Genomic DNA, 22,920 nt, shown 5'->3' with positions numbered 1-22,920 from the left:
AGGCTGTTCTTGAGGTGTACAGCATGCTCTGCCTGATGCTAAAAGTCAGAAAAGCTGCAGAGCACTCCTTTTTAGTAAAGTCAGGAGAAGCTTTAGGCAGCTTGTCTTAAAAAGGTTTGCGTGCTCCTCAGCACAAGACTTGTCTCGCCTGTGGCATAACTTCAATTCTGTAATAGTCAGATAGCTATAATATGCCATAAACTGTATGATTTCACTTTTTCCTTCATGAATTTCCTAGCCTTAAAATATTCTGATTTAGAAACAGAATGACTTAAACTTTATCTCTTACCTAGGAATTTTCTCTCCTGTTATATTGCTTTTGTAGGTCCCAGAAGCCATAAGAAAGTGCCAGCGAGCTGGAATTACAGTCCGCATGGTCACTGGAGACAACATCAACACAGCACGTGCCATTGCCATAAAATGTGGAATCATTCATCCAGGAGAAGACTTCCTCTGCCTTGAAGGGAAAGAGTTCAACAGAAGGATCCGAAACGAGAAAGGAGAGGTAATTCATATACTAAATACCTTGTATACAGTATACCTCATATCAGTAAAGGCTACTTGGAAAGGTTGCTACTTCTTTCTACTTGCTAGCCTTCTGTAATTCAGAATACCACTGAAAATGTGGCCACTTTCTCTTTGTGCAGAGCCACTTTCGGCTTAGTGCCAGCCTAATTCAGTGCTGTTTAGAACCATAGCACAAGTCTACAAGAAATCAAACTAAGCACCTTAAAGCAGGTTTGTTAGCAAAGAGAAGGAACTCAACAGCAGTTTGCAGATCTCTCATAGAATTGCAATGTACTGAGAACCAGCTCCTCCCATTATTTTATAGCAGTTTATCCAATGTACTTCTATATCACAGTCACAGTATCACAGTATGTTAGAGATTGGAAGGGACCTCAAAAGATCATCTAGTCCAATCCCCCTGCCGGAGCAGGAACACCTAGATAAGGTTACACAGGAACATGTCCAGGCGGGTTTTGAATGTCTCCAGAGAAGGAGACTCCACAACCTCCCTGGGCAGCCTGTTCCAGTGTTCTGTCACCCTCACTGAGAAGTTTCTTCTCAAGTTTTAAGTGGAACCTCTTGTATTCCAGTTTGTACCCATTGCCCCTTGTCCTATCATTGTTTGCCACTGAGAAGAGCCTGGCTCCATCCTCGTGACGCTCCCCGTTTATATATTTATATACACTAATAAGGTCACCCCTCAATCTCCTCTTCTCCAAACTATAGAGACCCAGCTCCCTCAGTCTTTCCTCATAAGGGAGATGCTCCACTCCCTTAATCATCTTAGTTGCCCTGCGCTGGACTCTCTCCAGCAGGTCCCTGTCCTTCCTAAACTGAGGGGCCCAGAACTGGACACAATATTCCAGATGAGGTCTCACCAGGGCAGAGTAGAGGGGAAGAAGGACCTCTCTCGACCTACTAACCACCCCCCTTCTAATACACCCCAGGATGCCATTGGCCTTCTTGGCCACAAGGGCACAGTGTCAGCTCATGGTCATCCTGTCGTCCACTCACTCTAACCATTTGCATAACTTGGTGTATTCTTTGAAAGATTTTTAACTCCTCATAAAAGATGAAGCGAACAGACAGTTTATTGATGTCAGCTTTAAAAAAGCAAACACTGTGATGTCCCTTTGAGTCTATCACTAATGAATGGACATAGTCATTTATTCCTTGCATTGGTTGATGGAATCCTGGGAATGTTAGTATATGCAGCAGGCTTGTACTTGCTATATTGGTATACAGAGAAAATTCTGCCATTATTGGTGTCAAAACGGAGTGAAGGATTTGGATTCAAAACTAGAATAGAATAACACTCTTCTACTTCTCAACATCCTCTATCTAGAGTCATGATACAGAGTGGAATTAATCCATAAAGATGATAAGAAAAGCTATTTAGGTACTGTGGCAAATATACTGACATTAGCCAACATCTGAGCTTTGACAGTAGTAAACTGCCTGTTTTCACCTTTTCTTCATTTGCAGTTTTGATGGCTCTTGTAATTTTTCTGTGCTTTTGGAGTAAACTTGCAGACCAGGGCAGTGAAGCAAATCAGCTGCCACACAGGCATAAATGTAGTTTGCATGTTGCTAATCACATGCTAACAGTTCTACTGTTCTGGGTTTTTTTTTTTGTGTCCCCCCCCCTCCAGATTGAGCAAGAACGGATCGACAAAATCTGGCCAAAGCTTCGGGTGCTTGCTCGCTCATCTCCCACTGACAAACACACTTTGGTCAAAGGTGCGTGCTGGCTGCTTTATGTGTGTGTGGAAACTAATGCCAAAGGTACTGAAGTATGCTCAGCACATCATCTGCGTTGTGAAAATTCTCCTGTTACAAATATAGCCGAGTTCTTAGCTTTAATTGCACATTTATACACAATGCAAGGAAGTGTTCTCAGTAACCAAGTCTCTTGTGTTTGTGTTCTACCCGAGTCTTCAAATGGAAAAGAACAGGAAACTGGTTGCCATGAATAACAGAAATACCAAGCTCATATTTGTCTTGTGACTTTTAACTGGACTAGAATGAGGCTGTAGCTGGGAAGGGAAAATGTGTATTTGATGGTCAGAAAGAAAATATTACTTAGTTATTCATATGAAACAAGAGGGGGCATAGATTTTTGTATTCTTCGCCTATACCTCTTTATGAAGAAAACAAGAAAAATCTCAAGTCACTCAAGCACATCTCATCTCTGACAATTATTTTTAATGAGTATTCCAAGATAAAACACTTTTCATGTTACAATAGCAGTTATTGGAGATGGTGAAACTTGGCACTGCCCTTTATATCATTACATGAATAGAGATGGGCTTTTTAAGCCTAGACCATTTTCCTATAGGCTCACTCATGCTATGAGATGCATTGGCTTCCTTTATATTTCTGGCTGTATTTTTAGTCTGTTTTTGCTCAGACTGCACCACACAAATGATGTTTTCTTACAACACTGCAGATGGAATGCTCCTATAAAAGAGGGATTTGTTAACGATTTTCTTTATAAAGCCTTTTTCCTATCTGTTACTCACTTCTTGATGACTTGAAATCTTACTCTGTTGACCTTGAAGTTCACACTTAAAAGACAGCTGATGAAATCAGCTAATTTTTGATTAGGAATAACGTCATTTCTGGCCATTCTAAGCTGGGGGGCTGGTGCAGGCAGAAGCCCTGGCAGCAGATGGTGTTTGCTGGCTTCCTGATGAAGAAAGAACCAGATTATTTTGCTAAGGCCCTAAAAAGTCTGGGGAGACCCAACTTAGCAATTCTTGCAGGAGCTGACATTCGGGGTAAGATCCAGCTTATCAGTTAGAAGTTATCAGCTGGTTGGCTCCTTAAATAATTCACATTTAGGTAGGAGATCCTTTTGATATGGCAAAGTTTTATTGATATGACCCCATACGTGATTGATAAAAACTTTTGAGCAGTATGTAATTTTTTCTTTTAATGTTTACATGCTTTTGGAGCTAAAGTTCCATTGTGATTTTGCAGATTGGCTCAGTAGGTTTCTTTGGCTTTGAGATCAGTGTATATGAGGAACTCTGGAAGCATGGGTCATTCCAGAGAAATCTGGTAAGCCTTGGTACGGTGCACAAGATGGGGCAGCTGGGGGCATCCTGCTGTTACCCACCCCCTCCAGCTACTGTTTAGATTAGTGGTCTTGAAGTGGGATGCATGCGCATCAGGGACAATCCACTGGGATGCAGGAAGAACATATTTTTTGCCATTATTAAATAGATTATTTTTTAGACACTATTTATTTCATCTCTGTCTAATCCTTTTCTAATGTATGTTTTATAATGTACATAAATATATTGGTACAGTATTACATATGCATAATTTATAAATAAATCACATATTTTGGGGTATGTGCTCAGAAAGATTTTGCCATAGGCGGTCATGATTGAAAAGGTTTGGAGACCACTGGGTTGGACCACAGAAATATTAACTCCATAGGTCAGTATTAAAACGACATCAAGTTAGTTGGAGTCTACTCATTTCCATAGAGCATTGAAAAGACTGTTGTATAGTGTTGAAGGACACGACTTGTACAGCCTAATAGTTTATTTGTTTCCGAAACACACAACAATTTGTGTTTCATCAAGTGGATTAAATAAGTCACTTGAGAGTCCTCATTTGAATCAGTCAGGATTTCCCTTAAGATGAAAATAAAACCTTTGCCAGGAAAAATGAAATAAATGAAATAGAGCTGAACAAAACCAAGCAACAATCCAAGAGATACTTAACTACTACTGAATGCCATATGCAACTAATATACATACAATTAATGTTTTGAAGATGTGTCAAGTAAAAATGCTAGAGCGATTAAGTATCTAACAAATAGAATCACAGAATAGTTAGGGTTGGAAAGGACCTTAAGATCATCCAGTTCCAAACCCCCTGCGTGGGCAGGGACGCCTCATATTAAACCATCTCATCTCTGTCCAACCTAGCCTTGAACACCACCATGGATGGAGCATTCACAACTTCCCCGGGCAACCCACTCCAGTGCTTCACCACCCTTACAGTAAAGAACTTCATCCTTATATCCAATCTAAACTTCCCCTGTTTAAGTTTTAACCCATTACCCCTTGTCCTGTCACTACAGTCCCGAATGAAGAGTCCCTCCCCAGCATCCTTACAGGCTCCCTTCAGATACTGGAAGGCTGCTATGAAGTCTCCATGCAGCCTTCTCTTCTCCAGGCTGAACAGCCCCAACTTTCTCAGCCTATCTTCATATGGGAGGTGCTCCAGTCCCCTGATCATCCTCGTGGCCTCCTCTGGACTTGTTCCAACAGTTCCATGTCCTTTTTATGTTGAGGACACCAGAACTGCACACAGTACTCCAAGTGAGGTCTCACAAGAGCAGAGTAGAGGGGCAGGATCTCCTCCTTCGACCTGCTGGTCACGCTCCTTTTGATGCAGCCCAGGATATGGATGGTTTCTGGGCTGCAAGCACACACTGAAGCCGGCTCATGTTCATTTTCTCATCGACCAGCACCCCCAAGTCCTTCTCTGCAGGGCTGCTCTGAATTTCTTCTCCGCCCAGCCTGTAGCTGTGTCTGGGATTGCTCCGACCCAGGTGTAGGACCTTGCCCTTGACATGGTTAAACTTCATGAGGTTGGCATCAGCCCAGCTCACAAGCGTGTCAAGGTCCCTCTGGATGGCATTCCTTCCCTCCAGCGGATCAACTGAACCACACAGCTTGGTGTCATCGGCAAACTTGCTGAGGGCGCACTCAATCCCAGTGTCCATGTCACCAACAAAGGTGTTAAACAAGACCGGTCCCAACACCGATCCCTGAGGGACACCACTCGTTACTGGTCTCCAGCTGGACATTGAGCCATTGACCACAACTCTTTGTGTGCAGCCATCCAGCCAGTTCTTTATCCACCGAGTGGTCCATCCATCAAATTGATGTCTCCCCAGTTTAGAGACAAGAATGTCATGTGGAACAGCGTCGAACACTTTACACAAGTCCAGGTAGATGACATCAACTGCTTTACCGCTGTCCATCAGTTCTGTAGCCCCATCATAGAACGCCACCAAATTGGTCAGGCAGGATTTCCCCTTAGTGAAGCCATGCTGGCTGTCACCAAGCACCTTGTTGTTTTTCATGTGCCTTAGCATGCCTTCCAGGAGAATCTGCTCCAAGATTTTGCCAGGCACAGAGGTGAGACTGACTGGTCTGTAATTCCCCAGGTCATCCATTTTCCCCTTCTTGAAAATGGAGGTTATATTTCCCTTTTTCCAGTCATTGGGAGCTTCACCTGGCTGCCATGATTTTTCAAATATGATGGCCAGTTGCTTAGCAACTTCATTCGCCAGCTCCTTCAGGACCCGCAGATGGATTTCATCAGGACCCATGGACTTATGCACAGTCTGGTTTTTTAAGATGGTCTCGAACCAGTTCCTCTCCTACAGTGGGCCCAAGGTCTTCATTCTCACAGTCCCTGCGTCTGCCTTCCAGGACTTGGGTGGTGTGGTCAGAGACTTTGCCAGTGAAGACTGAGGCAAAGAAGTCATTGAGAACCTCAGCCTTCTCCAAATCCAGGGTAGCCAGTTCTCCTGGTAGCTTCCTCAGCAGCTCCTTATCCATCTAAGAAGGTCTCCTGGCCCTCCTGCTGCACTTCCTTCTAGTCAGGATGCAACACTCCTGAGCTTATCAACCAAGAGTCTTAGGCCCCCCTGCCCTCAAGGGCTATATCCCGTGGAACCTTATTAAGCAGGTTCCTGAAGAGGCCAAATTCTGCTCTTTTGAAGTCCAGGCAGTGAGCTTGCTGCACGCTCTTCTCACTGTCCTGAGGATCTCGAACTCGACCATCTCGTGATCATTACATCCAAGGCTGCCTTGGAGCATCACATTTCCAACGAGCCCTTCGCTGTAAGTGAGCACGGGGTCAAGCATGGCACCTCTCCTTGTCGGCTCCTCTATTACTTGCAGAAGGAAGTTGTCTTCCAAAGCTCAAGAACAAGTCTGTGGAAAATCATGCTGCAATTTTGGCTGGTAATACTCCAAGGGCCATTAAAAGTTACAAGAAACTATTGAAATATTCACTAGTTTGGGGCCTCTTGTTAAAATGTTATATTTTTCTGAGACACTTGAGGGATCAAGAGGGTTTTCTTTTCTTTGATGTATTCTATCTGCTCTAGGGTAAAAACACACATCACAAAGTAAACTTTTTTATATTTAATATTTAATGACATACAGCTGCTGGAGGGAATATTTTTTCTCCTTAACATAGCACAATCCCACCCTGCTAATGGATCATTTTCATTTTGCATTTCTGTTTTTACTACTGCTGAGGGACTAGACAAAGGCATGGTTCAGCACTGCGGACTGGGCAGACAGCTGGTCTCAAGTATTTATGGCTTTGAACTAGAGCTACATCGAAAACAAAAAGTTTAGCATCAGCAACTGTTTCAGTGCAGTGAAAAGGTTTGATATCTCAATCCAACTGAAATACAGTTTTTTATGGGGTTTATGACACCCATTGGTATAGTTCCACTTTTTACCCTATTTCAATATATAGCAAGTTCATAGAATTTATACTGATGTGTCCTTATAATACTATTGCTGAAATACTTCAGTATTTTCATTACTTGAAATACTATGGGAAGCAACTGTTGAGAACTGATGGGAAAGAGCATCTTCTTATGAGAAGGTATAGTAAATATTCACTTTATCTGTTAAAGAAGCTGTGTCTTCCAATATGTTTAAATTAGGCTGGAATTATTTTTCTGTGATACTGAAAACAGCTATTCCTTTCTCATATAAAGCTGATGGATTAATAAGCAGAAAGAGAACTTTAAAGAATAAAAGATTTTTATTACCCTTAATTAATAAAATATTTCACATATTATTGCACAGGATGGTATTATATATGGCCCAATTAATGTGAACATGCCATGAGACTAAGTGGGATAATAAATATAGATAAAAGTTTATTAATTGAAATTCTGAAATTAAATATCAGCATGTTATAAATTGCAAGTGGTTTTAAATTTTCATTTATAAGAAAATGTTAAAATTCATTTTTCTTCAAATTCCTATGAAGAATTCAGGAAGTTGACCTGTTCCACAGTGTCAAAAGTCAGCTTCAGGCAACTCTTCCCTGAAGCGAAGAACGTAAGACCAGTTTAAAGGAAGCAGGAAGTATACTGCACTTGAATCTGGAGTTTTCTACTCTCTAAATATCATTTAGGCCACTGTAGTTGGTACTAAATGCACCTTTGTGGGAGGCCTTGATGCCTTCATGGTTCCCCTGTAACCTGAAGCACATTATGGTACATGGTTGGTGCAGAAATGTGTGGTGTAGCCATGTTCTTCTGTTCTAATTTCATGAAGCTGTGGAGCACTGTTCACAATTACCAATGCTGTCTGTAATAGTACATGTAACACTGACATTAGCCTTGAAATTTTTTGATTAATGTTAGATGGGAGGAAGGTGGGAGGTACTGGATATATTTCACATTCACCTGTGTATTCAGTGCTGGTACCTGTTCTAGCAAGCTTGTGCATACAGTGCTCCTCTTGATAGCTATACAGAGTTGTTTTAAATAGCAGCTTTTCCCTCATCAGAAACAAGCTGCTTGCTCTGAAAACCCTATGCCCGATGCAAGCCATGCAACTCCTCCCAGATTCCTGCCACATCAGCAGAGTATGTGTGAAGCATGTTATGTTCTAGGTGTATTCTCATGGCCATTCAATAAAAGCCTTTTTGGCATATAAGAAGTCGTGGCCCAACAGCTTACGATGAGGGAACAGACCAATGAAATGGCAAAAGCTTTTTAGGGTGGAAGCTTTGCCAAGTTTTAGGAATTCCCCTGCTATACTGGTTTTATCCCAGCTGCACAGTTTGATTTTAGAGAGAAAAATGACTACTAAACCTTGTGAACAACTACTAAACCCTGTAAATTACTTTGCAATTAGCTGAGGACAGCTGGTAGTACTGTCATTGACCTTAGAGTGCTATTTATAGGAGGGCATTTGTTACAGCCTCTTCAGCTTGATTTGGGTTGTGTTCCCATTTGGAATCCAGTTGTGAAAGGATGTTATCTACCTGTTTGGAGCAGTTAATACTATAGCATGTCAGAGATTTTAACTCTTTTTTTTTAAAAAAAAAGCTTGAACTATTAATTTAACATCGAAAGATGTGTTAATAACAAGAAGGGATGATCGAAATAAATGCTTTTAACAGTAATGGCACCTGATGTTCCTGTTTATTTAGTAATACCAAAGACAAATCACCCTAACAAATTGAAAGCTCTAATCATAAGATGTTATCAGAATAACGTGCCATTTATCTGAGTTTGTCCTGCCATTGGAAGGCAAACAGGGGTTTTTCTTCTTTTTGTAAGACTGAAAAACACAGGGCACTGCCTGCTTCCATGCTGCATTGCAATCTTCTGAGTGCCCGATAAGCCTGAACCTTGCCAAGAGGCAGCTATTGCTTTGTAATCTGCAATTTCCTATTTCTGCTTAGGTATCTGATATGTGAGTTATTTTATTCCAGAGTAGAATGAAAGCTTTTCACACTGGGAAGGTTTTGATAATTGCTTTTAGAGGTTATGACTTTGTGCAAAATGCGTCAGCAAAAGGCATTTTGTCGTTTCTCCACCTGATTGATTTGGAGATGTATCCTACACACCAATCCTGTATTCTAGACTCAGGTTTGAATGGGCTCTGACATGGAAATACAAATATGAGTGGTGAAAGATTCCCATCCTATCAAAAACCAGAGCTGCTTCTGTTGCCTTAGAAAAATTCTTTATTCTTTTCCTTACTTTCATCATCTGCATAAGTGGAAAACACTCCCTTCAGGCTAGCTGTATGAAACTTGATTCATGAAGTGAAAAGTGCTTTATTTTCTCAAATGATCACAAAATTAATGTCAGAATTTTTTATTATGTCTATTTATTAAAACATTTGGCTCCAGAATTTAAAGAATTATTTTACATCTTCTTAATCAGTATTTAGCAGAATTGAACATAGTTGTTAAAATGCTAAACTGGCTCCAGCTAAATATAATTCATCAATGGCATGTTAGCTTTAGGTCAAACTGGTTGCCAGAAGATGCCCCAGTAAAGCAGATACTGCAGTTCAGTGCCAGCTGAGGAGAGCTTTAAGTACAAACTTAAGTCTTTGGCAAATCCTTTCCACTGATGTTTAATCAGAGTGCTGGGCTGAAATGTGTTTACTGTGACACATGATTTTAAATAGTAGAAATCTTCTAAAAGAACATAATGATCTGATTTCATTCCCTTTGAATTTTATGCAAGTTTTGTTGATGTTTTGATGATGCAGGATCAGAACTTCTCATGTAAATTCTAGTGGTGATGTCTGGTAGTGTGCAGTAGTGATGACACAGCTTTCAGGGTTATTTTCCCTAAAAAATCAACTCTTCTGATGTGTGTAAGACTTGTGTGGTACTACGCAGTCTATGTTACAGAGGCCCTGCTGTTTATTAGAGGGGAGTTTTATCTTACTAATCATTTATATATATGTGTATGTATACACACACACATGTTTTGCAGGTATTATTGACAGCACCCAGGCGGAGCAGAGGCAGGTCGTAGCTGTGACTGGTGATGGAACCAACGATGGACCAGCACTTAAAAAAGCTGATGTTGGCTTTGCAATGGTATAATCCTGAGCATATTTATTGATGTTTGTGTCATTATAGATTTGCTGTAAGAGGTTTTTCATTCATTACATGCTGAGAAAGTTGCTTGGTTATTATTTAGTTATTGGAGAGGGTGAATTATGTTGTTTCTGAATCCTTTCATTTACTGTGTTTTGTTACTTTTCCAGTATTTTGTCTAAGGTAATTATTGGCCATGTGCAGAATCCTCTTCCAACACAGAAAGACTGAACTATTTTCTCCACAACAGTGGAGCACTATTTCACTTTGATAAAATCCATCATTAAGTGTAAAGATGGCTTCCCAGTGTACTCTGACTCAGAAGTCATTAATATACTAGGCTATATATTTATATACATAACTAATTTTTGTTAGCAATTCTGTTCATGTATATTAATAAGATATAATCAATGATAAAAATAACTCAGAAGATCAGTAGTCATCAAGCTGGTAATTTAAACCACTCAAAACGATCATCACATGAACTCCATTGCTATCAATCCCCTCTTCTGTGCCCTTACTCACTTTCAAAAATAGGCCACATTAGCAAACTTCCTAGTGAACAGAAAATGCAGAATATATTCAGCATTTCCTGTTACTATGCTGGGAACTCTCTGCATAACTGTGGACTTAGAATGAGCATGAAGATCTGTATTCTAACTGTCTCTGTGCTTTCTAGGAGGTAATTTTAGTCACAATTAATTTTTGCAGGGTATTGCTGGAACAGATGTGGCAAAGGAAGCCTCAGACATCATCCTGACAGATGACAACTTCAGTAGCATTGTGAAGGCTGTAATGTGGGGACGCAATGTCTATGACAGTATCTCCAAGTTCCTGCAGTTCCAGCTCACTGTTAACATTGTGGCTGTCATTGTGGCTTTCACTGGAGCATGCATTACCCAGGTGAGCTGTTGCTAAAAGTATGGGGTCAAATCGTATCGAGATAACTTTTCATTCTTAAGTAACAGTGGCTTACATTTTATTCCCACTTTGCAAAACAGAAAGTCCACCGTCTGAAATTCTTCTGAGCATTAAGAGTGTATTTAGGATCAAGCTGCTAAATGTTAAATAGCAGTTCATGTAAGGAAGTGAACTAATTTGTCTTCTCTTGGAAGCAGATTACTTTTAAGAACGGCTAATTTTTCTGCTGCTTCCATATAGCGCTCTGGGTTTGATTACATATTATCGTCATGACTGAACCTTGTGATGATGGACAGAAAATGTCGGGTTGGAAGGACAAAGTTATGTGACTTTGCCTTTTCCTCTCAGAACATTTCACTATGAAATGTATATTTTTGATGGATTATGGAATGGGATTATTATTATTTTCAGGAGAGCAGTTCTGACACACAGATGTAATCCCAGCAGGGGAGGCTTTTTGACTGATAAAAACATTGTTGCTTTCAGGCAGTCCCTTTTAATTTCAGGTGCAAATGACAAACCAGTTAAATGCCACATGCAGTTGGACTTTTATTTCTTTTTCTCCCTTTACGTTAATCCCCCAGTGCAATCCCGGTGTACTTGCAGTGTGTCTACATCTTTTACAAAAAGTATGTGTGATAGGACAAGGGGCAATGGGTGTAAACTGGAGCATAGAAGGTTCCACATTAACATCAGGAAGAACTTCTTTACTGTGAGAGTGACAGAGCACTGGAACAGGTTGCCCAGGGGGGTTGTGGAGTCTCCCACATTGGAGATATTCAAGGCCCGCCTGGACAAGTTCCTGTGTGATGTACTCTAGGTTACCTTGCTCTTGCAGGGGGGGTTGGACCAGATGATCTCTTGAGGTCCCTTCCAACCCTTGGGATTCTGTGATTCTGTGGAAGTAAACCACAGTTTTTTCCCTCTTTAAATTACTACTTTTTGACTAATAAAGTGTAGTTTTATTTTCCCTAGAAGGAAAAGAAGATGTATTTAGTACAGTAGGTTTTTCTAATGGAGCATAAAGCACAACATGCAGGTTTTAGTGATGTCCCTCCCTAAGTTAAAGTGTCGTTGTGATGCTGCAGACAGGTGCTGTTACAAACTGCCTCCTCTAATGGAGACACAATGGGGAAGCTGCCTCTTCCCTCCCTTGTGCATCGTGCAGATGCACAGGCCTGTTTTTGTGGGTACACTTCACCTCATGCACACGAGCAAAACAATGAATAAGTCATTAGCTCTGTTCCAGGGTAAACTTACATTGTAATCATGGAATTGATACTTGAAACCTGAAACCCAGGTACCTTTACAAAACCATGAGGTCAAACTTCTCCTAAGCCTTGACTGACACATAGAGGCATGTGAGCAAGCTTCAGCTTCTGCTAGCGCCATGCAGTGGCTGGGTGGATGGGACTGTCACCCATCAGCTGCCCCACTGAGTGAGCATAAGGATAGTGCTGGGAGTTTGAGACATGCAAAAAGGCTGGTTTTGAAGGAAGTGGAAGCAATCTTAACAAATGCAGTAACTATTTTATCCTGTTCAGAGAGCGCGCTGACACCTGAATTCACTTGTTTTCCAAAAAGTCAAAATTGTAAGCTGCCAAGTGCTAGCTCCCCCGCTGCCCTCAGGCCCTGCTGATGCCTGGGTGTCACAGCTGAGCTGCTCTGTGCCACAGAATTCCTCACCTGGTGACAGAAGTTGGATAACTTTCCCCTTGGAACTATTTAGAAGCATATTGAGAAAATGCTTAGCTGTAAAGTGATTATTGTATTGATTACGGTATTGGAATAAGGACTGAAACTGTGGAAGGTCAGTCCTCCTGGATTTTTATCAGTGGTACAAAGCAATATAGAGAAGAGTGTTGAGAATGCCGTGACTGGGCCTGCTGTGAGTGATTCCTTTTAAGACCCTGTCTTATAGACATTCAGTTACTGCCTCCTAACATTTATTTAAGGTCATTTTTGTTGTTGTTGATGCCTAGCACTTTTTCAGTTGCTTGATGAAAACATGAAGGGTAATATATTCCATTTGTTAATTGAGGGATAATCTGGTTTATTCTCTTAAGAGGTTAAACATTACAGTGTAAAGACTATTTTCTATCTAGTCTAAGTGCATAAACATTGCAGACTTTTCATTCCAGGGCTTTCTTTATCCTTTGAATAATTTCACTGTCTTCTAGTAGGCCTTGGATCAGGACCAGTGTCTTTATATTGCCCTAATGGTCTGTAAGACCATCGTTGAGCCTGTCTAGTCTGTAGTCCCTGTTTAAAGGCTTTTAATGTACACCTCCTAGAATTCCTGTATTTCTGTCCAGATAAGATTCTCATGTAGTTTCTTAATTTGGCACTAAAAATGCAAATCCAACAGAGAGGTGCAAAGAAGCTAAAATTTTAATTGTAGCAAAAGGGCAGCAGTTACTTCCATTGTAGTTCTGTTTATGCTCGAAGACCTCACCACTGATCATCTCAAGCAGCTCTCAGTTCTGTCTCTCCTTATGAGTGGAGATCATTATGTTGGCTTTGACCCAAAGGCTCTAGCCAGAGAAAGGGCATTATGTTTGTTTGGCTCATAAGCTTTACTAAAAACTACCTGTGAGAACATGTACATCACTGTGCTCTGTGGTTGCTCTGAAAATAGCTCTATCTCAAAATGCATGAATATAGCAAAAAAGACCTAAGTCTGCAAAACTGTACACAGGTCTTAAATTACAAGCTTGACTGAAATGTTTTAAGTTATTAACAAACAAATGAAGCTAAAATCTATAGGCAGCATAGCTTTCTGTGACCTTCAAAATGAATATTTTTAAGGTCCACATCGGACTGGGTTTTACTTTGCTTTTAGGTAGTCAGTTTGGCTTTCTTTTACAAGCAGAATATAATTTTAGTTCACAATTAATATTCAGGTTAATTAATATTCCCCAGGTTATGTTTTTGGTGATATTTAATCAAATCTAGAATGAGAAAAATTCTATGGATGTTGTAACATTTCTGCCATGCTTCTTATGTCACCTCTCAAAAAGTATGTTCTGCAATTCGGAGCCAGCATACTGGGACACTGGAGTATGAAGCTTTTATGCTTACCTGCTCTGATTAAAAGCTGACTAGGGATCACTCCTCTGCAGCAGCATCTTAATTTTGTTTCCAGCGTGTAGATAACACCCACCAATGAGATCACAATTATTGTTTCTCCTAGTCCCATGCCAGTGCAGTTTGTGGCACAATGCAGCCAAGATGCATTAATTCACCTTGTCTTTCAAATAACCTAATTCATTTACCTCTTGCTTTCTTCTCTCTGGGTTGCTCAGTGCATGCTTTTAAACTGATCAGGGTGCAGTTATCTTGACCAGTTTGCATATAATTGTCCATTCTGTTTAGCAACTATTACCTCAGGTTAATCCAGTGATTTCTTTTTCCAGTGGATTTATGACATATAAACTCTTACATTCTGACTTCATCCTTGGAATAACAATTTTGCACAGCCCTTGCCTGACTCAATGAGGGTTCTTCTTTGCAGCTCTGCCTACATTTACTGTGAATTTTGTACTTCAGATGAGTCATTGCTCCACATCTCTAGATATCATATAGAGGTTTATATGTGCCTTACAAAGCCAGAAGATTCATCCTGTTTCCTGTCCCCTACACAGTACCAAGAGAATATTAGGTCATTATGTTTGGAGCTGTAAAAATAATCTGGGTATGTACAAAACAAAGATTTTAAAATGCAGTTCAGTCAAATGGAAACAGCTTTTCACTGGAAGTCTAAAGCTAGCAGGTTATTGCTGTGCCAAATTTTGTCTGTATCCAACCGCTGAGGCAATGTAACTATTCATAAAGGTTGCTTCAAAGACAGAGAGGAAAAAAGACTTCGTTTTAATAGTTTGCATTCAAATTATTATTCTTGTAATCTGAGAAAGACTTAATGCTTTAGCAGACATTAGGAATTGAAAACAGTGACTCTATAGTACATCATGTTTGGAAAATTGCATGTAAATTAAAAAGCACTCTAGCAGTGAACTACTGCGTGAATTACTTGGTTTTACAGATCTTGTTCAAGAAATGAGGATGATCTATACTTACATGTATAAGGCAGTAATTTACTTGGTTATAATGTTTGAATGCAGAACTGTATTTGGCAAATCCTAAAATCATAGCATTGGCAAATTTGAAAAGCTATAATATAAAATCAAAGTATTCCCTGCTTAGCTTTGTTTTGGGAGGGCTTAGAGCCATGGAGATAGAATTGAGGATGCCACTTCCACACAGTTAGTGAATGATCTAGCAGCAGAAGTGAGAGCTGACATTTCTTTGCATTAGTGGATATAAGATTAACCCACCAGAAATGCTCATTTTTATAAACCCATGCATGTGTTCTCTTGACAAGTGGGAGTGAAGAGGTAAGGGTGAAAATACCTTTTTCCTCTCCTACAGCTTGTCATCTAAATCAAAAGTAACAAGCTCTAAAATTTGTGAGGCTCTGCATGTCACAAAAGATTTGTAGTTTATTTCCAGCCTTTGGCAGTTTGTACTTTTAAGTGTTTCGAAGATGAAGTGTAACATCACTTGATTTAAGGGACATTTTCCTTCTACCTCTAGGCCAAAGCTAACCTATTCCAAGGTCAAGTGGAAAGGAATTTGACAAATAACTGGTGATTTTGGATGCAATTTGAGCAGCTTTCATCCTCAAAGTTTTCAGAAAGTGAGTTAGGAACTAACTAGTGCTAGTCAGTTAGTGACCAAAATGAGAAGAACGCTGAATTTGCATCCCACTTGCATAAGTGACTAAAATCTGTAATGGAAGACTAAGCTCCTTAGCTGATACGTATTTTCCTCAGCTTCCACCAACTAATCAGAAATCAGATAGAGTTGCAGTGGAAATTTCATTCCACTGCCTGCCCAGACTAATGTGTATTTAATGTTTTGGCTTCAGCTTAGAATGAGCTTTCACACTTGACTGAGCAGTGTAGCACTGCCAATAATAGATAATTATTAGGGGCACCATAGCCACACAAGGTGATTGGCAGTGTGAAATGGTGAGAACAAGTTGTTGCCAAAACTGATGACTGCCAACTACAGTTGCGTGATTTAGAGACTGAAATAATCTGCCTCTTCGTTATGCTAGGAATACGTCAGGCTCTGATAGACACCTGAGTATTTAACTGTACTTGTTAAGCATAACAGACAAATTCAGTTTTACTGACACAGAAGTCAGCACAGGGAGTGGAAATTCAGCTATTGTAACATTTCAAAGTAGAGAATGTTTCTCTAGAAAAGTTATTAACCAGATAGGTAGAAGTATGACGAGGAAAATTGTTCAGTAGAAACCATGTTTTCTTTTTTCTCTGTATATCGTGCCCTAGCAACAAACTGCTTTTAGTGCAAGTACTCTCCTTGTTTGAGGCATTAGTATTAATAAAAAACAAATGAGGCCTCAATTTGGAACCAAGTTTGTCCTGATTGCTTTCAGGTTTTTAGCCACCTCTAACGACAAAGATGTTTCGTGTTTCTGCAGCTGCATACCAAATGAGTGACTGACTCTCCACATAAGCCCAGTTAATGCAACACATAACCAAGAGGTCGAAAATCTGTTTATGCTAATCTTCCCTAATGTAGCCGACCTGTAAAACTTAGAAACAGGAGGTTGCTTTTCTCCATCCATTCAAATAAGCCAAAAATTAGTTGGTTGGTTTTTTTTTTCATGAATAAGATGTATCAAAATGTATCTTACTGTAGGGATGTTAAATATATGTTTTCAGGAGGAAATAATGGTTTATCACAAGGGAGAGATGAAATATAAACCAGATCCACAAGAGACCAAATGACTTACCATTGTTCTCTATATGTTCTTGAGATACCAAATTGGCCCTCATTATTTGACAATATTTCATTAAAAATGACCATTTAACGCTTTGAAAAAAAAGGACAGAGTTCATGAGTTGAGTTTATTGGCTTTGATTTGGCTCGTATGCTGGTTCATAGATTTCTTTGCTTCATTATTACAGCAGCATGGTAATGTAATGCATAAAAATAGTGCTCAGATCTTCCAACTTCCACACTGCAGATTAACTCCCTTCCATCGTAAGATCTGTTATGCTGATACCTTGTTACTTTTGAGATTCTATTTTTTTAATAAAAAACATCTATCCAAAACAGAAAGCAGACCTTACTAATGCTGCCCATGCTGGGTTCAGTCTAAAAACATAGGAAGGAGGTTGTTAGATACAGAAGAACCTCCTTCGTTCTTCCTGATATGGCTCCTTAAAGAGGTTGCATCTATCATTACAGCTGCCCTAGTGAATTACAAATCAAAACTCTCTAATAATCATCTCGAGTTCTCTGGAGATCTGCGTCACTTTGCTTTATTTATTTCCTTTTGGGTTGTTTTAAAAGGAGATCTCAAGTCCTCTGTAATATGACCATAGACTCTTGATTTGAGTGAGGAAAGAGCTCCTTCTAGTGGTTGGAGATTTGCTTCAGAAAATTAATACATCCTGACCAGTAGTAATGTTTGAGTCTTTTCTTTCCAGTTCCAGAGTTTCAAATATACTATCCTGTTACCCAGTGAAGTAATAAGGAACTCATTATTTTTTCATATTTGATATATTTTAATGAGTTTCAGGGTGTTCGAGTTTTTTTTTAGTCCAGATATCAGGCATTTTTTTTATTCACCACTGTTTTTAAAAGGTCTTATCCATGTAAAATGTGTTCACATGTCTCAGGAATTGTTTCATAAATTGTTAATAATTTCAAGCTGTTTCTGACAAAACAGATAGGTCATTTATAGTAAATGGAAACATTACTTTTTAAACTGTTCCAGGATAATTTTTCTTCCAGGAAAGGAACTCCCACTTGTATTATCTAGTTACCTAAATTCAGCTGGACACTTCAGCATGATGCATGAAGTAACAGAGGGTATTGTAAAATCTGTCATATGCTTTATAAGCATTGTGTGATTGTAAATATTCTTGATTTAAGGGACTGGAGAGAAATAATTGATCTTTGCTCAGATCTCTATGCGTCCTGCCATACTGGTCTTGTATAAGAAGACAAGAAAGTACGTAGTAGGACAGACTAAAGGGCTGTGGATTTCACTGTCCCATCTTCAGCACTGGTGGCATCACACAGGAAGAAATGAAATCCCAGTAAAAGACCTGACAACCCTTATTTTTCTAGGAAATGTGTAACTTTCTAATTTGTCTCCACAGGACTCTCCTCTGAAAGCTGTACAGATGTTGTGGGTCAATCTCATTATGGACACCTTTGCCTCCCTTGCTTTGGCCACTGAACCTCCCACCGAGGCACTGTTGCTGAGAAAGCCATATGGCAGGAACAAACCTCTTATATCCCGTACCATGATGAAGAACATTCTGGGCCACGCTGTGTATCAGCTTACTCTCATATTTACACTTCTTTTTGTCGGTAAGGAAGTTTGTTATGCTTGTTGCTTGGTTTAGAGCGTGTCAGAAAGCTGTAAATGTAACCACTTAATGCATATCTATTAAGTCTGTTTTAGTGAAAGAGCTAGCAGAAGTGAAGTGTTTAATGGGATCAGAAATAGTAGGGGTAATAGAGCACATGCAATAGAGCGATTGAGTCACCGTTCAGTTGTTGTTTCCCCTGGGAAAGGCCTCAGTGAGCTTTTCTGTCTCCTAACAAAATCCAGGCTTTGCCAAAAGTTCATATTAAAATGTAGCATAGGTTTGCATTTTAAGTAGAGTATCTAGCCTGGTTCTTCTATTCTGAAATTTCCTTTTGAGATTTATCATCTTTAATAGGCATGTAACAAAAAATTAACAGCAATAATATAAACATAGCAAAAATCAAGATCCATTTTACCAATAGCTGGAGAAGCTCTAATCAGGAGCAAAATGTTTGCCATAGTCAAGGAATAACGCTGATCTTATGTAGTATTGGTAAGCAAGTAATTAGCATTAAGTGATACGAATAACACTCTGTTTTGACATTTTATATCTAGAATGGATATTAAAAGGGGAAAACAAAATCTAATTTATGAGATTGCTGGACTCCTCCTCAGGCTGTGCTAGCAACAGATGCTTTTCATAAGCTCAGTTTTGGAGAGGGGAGGGAAGGAGGAGGAATGTTTCTTGGTGCAGGGACTAGCAGGGTCTAATAATAGATTCTGTTCCTTCACAGTAGTAAGTGAACTTTGCTCAAAGGACTGATGATGTTATCAATTGGGTATTGTGTTCTTGTCACTCTGTCATCATCCTTAAATTACATGTGTTCTCTTTCAGACTTTTTTCTTTATGTACTGACTTCCATATAAGCTGTAACTGTAAATTTATGATTCTTAAGAGGGTTTTGAGCCTTGTTCTTGGTAATTCATGCGATATGAATCTTGGAGCAAGAACTTCTGTGGACTTTATGAGGAGTTTTAATGGCTTTTTGATAAGTTTTATGGTTTAAAATACTTTCTTCTGACCTCTCTTCACCCTATCCTAATTATTTCTGTGTGTCTGTGGAAAACCCACGCATACTTCGAAGGATGCAGCACAACCAATTTTCTGATAAGCCTAGGAAATAGTCTTTTCTGAACTCCATGAGTCTTAGCTCTGCAGCAAGATGATGTTCTAAATGAAGTGTTTTGATAATTAAATTCCAAATTATTTCTGTTTTGACCAACTAATAGTTTGGTTTTTTTTTGTACTTGGTTTCTGTAGAGACCAGTATATCACATTTTTGGTTGTGATTTTTTTTTTCTATGATGTGGCAATAAATCCATTGTGTTTGAACATACAATAGTGCATTTGCGACATCAGGCACACTGGAAATCCAGAAGTCATTGTCTAGTTCTGTCAAACTGTAGTATTAAAAATAAATCATAACCTCAGCAACTAGGCATAATAACGTTGATGTACTATAGTGCCTTTTGGAACGTTTGGAAATAAAACTAGTTATGGGTCTAAACAATGCCATTCCACAATAGCAGCATGTTCTGTTTTTAAGCTTTTTAAGTATGCAGTGCAATAATAGAGATTTAAGGACAAATACTCTGACTGAGGGAAGAATTATTCATGTATTTGTGTTCATGTGTCTGCTGAATGAAAGCAAATAGATGTAATGTGTGTGCTTGTATGTGTGTATGTATCTATAATGGATAAAATTATGGTACCTGTTTTCTTTCATTAATTTTTTCCTTTACTGTTTGTATGTAGTAAGTGGAATGTTTTCCAATACTTAGTTACCTCTCTGGAGGTCTGGGTTTCCTAAGAATCCAGATTAGCAACTGGATGTTGCTAATCCAGTATGGCATAAACCTCTTCTTTAAACTATCTGCTCTCTTACACTCTAAGTTTTGTGGCCTCATATTGTGTTACTGCTGTGTTTGTGATATCCTAATCTAATTTCTGTCAAAAGTCTAAAAGCCAAATTCTTTCTTTGGAAACATGCTCATTATTCCAAGTGACTTGAAGATGAACTGCTCAAATATTGCAAGGCAAGAAAGTGCTCACTGATAGCTGATGGCATTAATGATTAATTTCTCTGGAGAAAATCTGCAGAAATTTTTCTTCTTTCTTCAGAAATTTTTAATGTTATGCTAGTAGGATAGCAGAGAATTTTTAATTTGCTGTCATTAACAAAACACTGGTTATGAAATGCGGTAATATTGTGGTACTTCATTCATTAGTTATGCTTCCATGTGAATGACCATCCTGACTTTAAGACAATGTGCCATGGTTTAAGCACAGCCGGTCAAAAACACTGCACCAGCTACTAAGAAGGAGAAAAATGACTGCTACTGCTGAACCCAGGACACAGTGCCTCTTTCAGTAACTGTTATCTGTAAACTTTGTGTATAAGAAACTAGATGAAAAATTGGCTATGAGCCATCTGAGTGTGCTTGATCCCAAAACCCCTCCGTGTGCTGGGCTGCACCCCCAGAGCGTGAGCAGCAGGTCAGGGAGGGAAGTCTCTTCCTCTTCTGTGCTCTGGGGAGACACTCTCCCTGCAGTCCTGATCCAGCTCTGGGGCAGCAGCACAAGAGGAACGTGGAGTTATTGGAGCAAGTCTAGAGGAGGCCACGGAGATGCTGCGAGGGCTGGAGCAGCTCTGCTCTGGAGCCAGGCTGAGAGAGCTGGGCTGGGTCAGCCTGGAGAAGAGAAGGCTCCTGAAGGGGAGACCTTGTTGCAGCCTTTTGATATCAGAAGGGGGCTTCTGTGAAAGACAGAGAGATACCTTTCACCAAGGCCTATAGTGACAGGACAAGGGGCAGTGTTTTTAAACTGAAAGTGTAGGTTTGGTTGCACATAAGAATTTTATTTTACAATGTAGTGGTGAGACACAGGAACAAATTGCCCTGAGAAGCTGGATGCTCCATCATTGGAAGTGTTCAAAGTCACACTGGATTTTGCCAGAGCAAGTTTGCTGATGACACCACGCTGTGTGGTTCGGTTGGTACGCTGGAGGGAAGGAATGCCATCCAGAGGGACCCTGACACGCTTGTGAGGTGGGCTGATGCCAACCTCATGAAGTTTAACCATGCCAAGTGCAAGGTCCTACACCTGGGTCGGAGCAATCCCAGACACAGCTACAGGCTGGGCAGAGAAGAAATTCAGAGCAGCCCTGTGGAGAAGGACTTGGGGGTGCTGGTCGATGAGAAAATGAACATGAGCCGGCTTCAGCGTGCACTCTCAGCCCAGAAAGCAACCAGCAGGTCAAAGGAGGTGATCCTGCCCCTTTACTCTGCTCTCGTGAGACCTCACTTGGAGTATTGTGTGCAGTTCTGGTGTCCTCAACATAAAAAGGATATGAAACTGTTGAAACAAGTCCATAGGAGGCCATGAGGATGATCAGGGGACTGGAGCACCTCCTGTATGAAGACAGGCTGAGAAAGTGGGGGCTGTTCAGCCTGGAGAAGAGAAGGCTGCGTGGAGACCTCATAGCAGCTTTCCAGTATCTGAAGGGGGCCTATAGGGATCCTGGGGAGGGACTCTTCATTAGGGACTGTAATGATAGGACAAGGGGTAATGGATTAAAACTTAAACAGGGGAGGTTTAGACTGGATATAAGGATGAAGTTCTTTACTGCAAGGGTGGTGAGGCACTGGAATGGGTTGCCCAGGGAGGTTGTGAATGCTCCATCCCTGGCAGTGTTCAAGAGCAGGCTGGATGAAGCCTTGGGTGAGATGGTTTAGTGTGAGGTGTCCCTGCCCATGGCAGGGGGGTTGGAACTGGATGATCTTAAGGTCCTTTCCAGCTCTAACTATTCTATGATTCTATGACTGGGCTCTGATCAACATATTCTACTGAAAGATGTCCTTGCCCACAGAAGGGGATTGAACTATAAGTGATCTTTAGAGGTTCCTTCCAAAGTAAACCATTCCCTGATTCTACAAAGAAAGAGGTCTCTCAGGTGCAGGTATCCATTCAAAAATTATCTCATTTTTACAGTTACTCATCATAGGTTGTATCTTGCTTTTTTATTGATCAGATCTAAAAACGAGTAAAACCATCTAAAGAGCTGTGCCTCAGGGTGTGCTTGCAAAGCAGGCTAGCAGCATGATTAAACCCAAACCCATTTAAAACCAGGAATGTTTGTGAGTTTTATCATTAAAATGCTTGAATGCTTGTCAAGAGTTTATGCCATACTGGATTATCAAATGGGTAAAACCTGCTGAAGAGTGGTTGCTTCTACCTGTTGCAGAAAATCACAGACATGGTCTCAGGTGCTTGGTAAATCAGAAAGAATTGACTTAGAATAATTACTACTTGGTTAGAGGAAAAGCACTACTGAAAACTTTGCATAGGTATACTGAGTTAATAGGTAAAAGTCATCATTTGAGAAGCTTGTTGCTCAAGAAGTTTAGGTATCTTTTGCTTACTTGTGTTATAAATTCTG

The 22,920-nt window shown here is 40.1% G+C and overlaps 1 protein-coding gene across 13 annotated transcripts in view; it reads left to right on the top strand.

Moving 5' to 3' along the window:
• Positions 1–22,920, top strand: part of ATP2B2 (ATPase plasma membrane Ca2+ transporting 2) — a 308,443-nt gene that overhangs the window by 257,713 nt on the left and 27,810 nt on the right. For all 13 annotated transcript variants that reach the window (XM_061357888.1, XM_061357902.1, XM_061357894.1 and 10 more), the window contains 5 exons: positions 326–505; positions 2,160–2,247; positions 10,037–10,143; positions 10,855–11,046; positions 18,267–18,480. In XM_061357888.1, the coding sequence (XP_061213872.1) occupies positions 326–505; positions 2,160–2,247; positions 10,037–10,143; positions 10,855–11,046; positions 18,267–18,480 (781 nt within the window). The remainder of the gene's footprint in view (positions 1–325; positions 506–2,159; positions 2,248–10,036; positions 10,144–10,854; positions 11,047–18,266; positions 18,481–22,920) is intronic.

Source organism: Neopsephotus bourkii, unplaced genomic scaffold (genome assembly GCF_033783945.1).
Source record: "Neopsephotus bourkii isolate Nb327-2 ecotype Australia unplaced genomic scaffold, CSIRO-AGI_Nbou_v1 NB_923, whole genome shotgun sequence".
Taxonomy (NCBI): Eukaryota; Metazoa; Chordata; class Aves; order Psittaciformes; family Psittacidae; genus Neopsephotus; species Neopsephotus bourkii.
The sequence above is the reverse complement of the archived record's forward strand: the minus strand, read 5'-3'. Positions and strand labels throughout refer to the sequence as shown.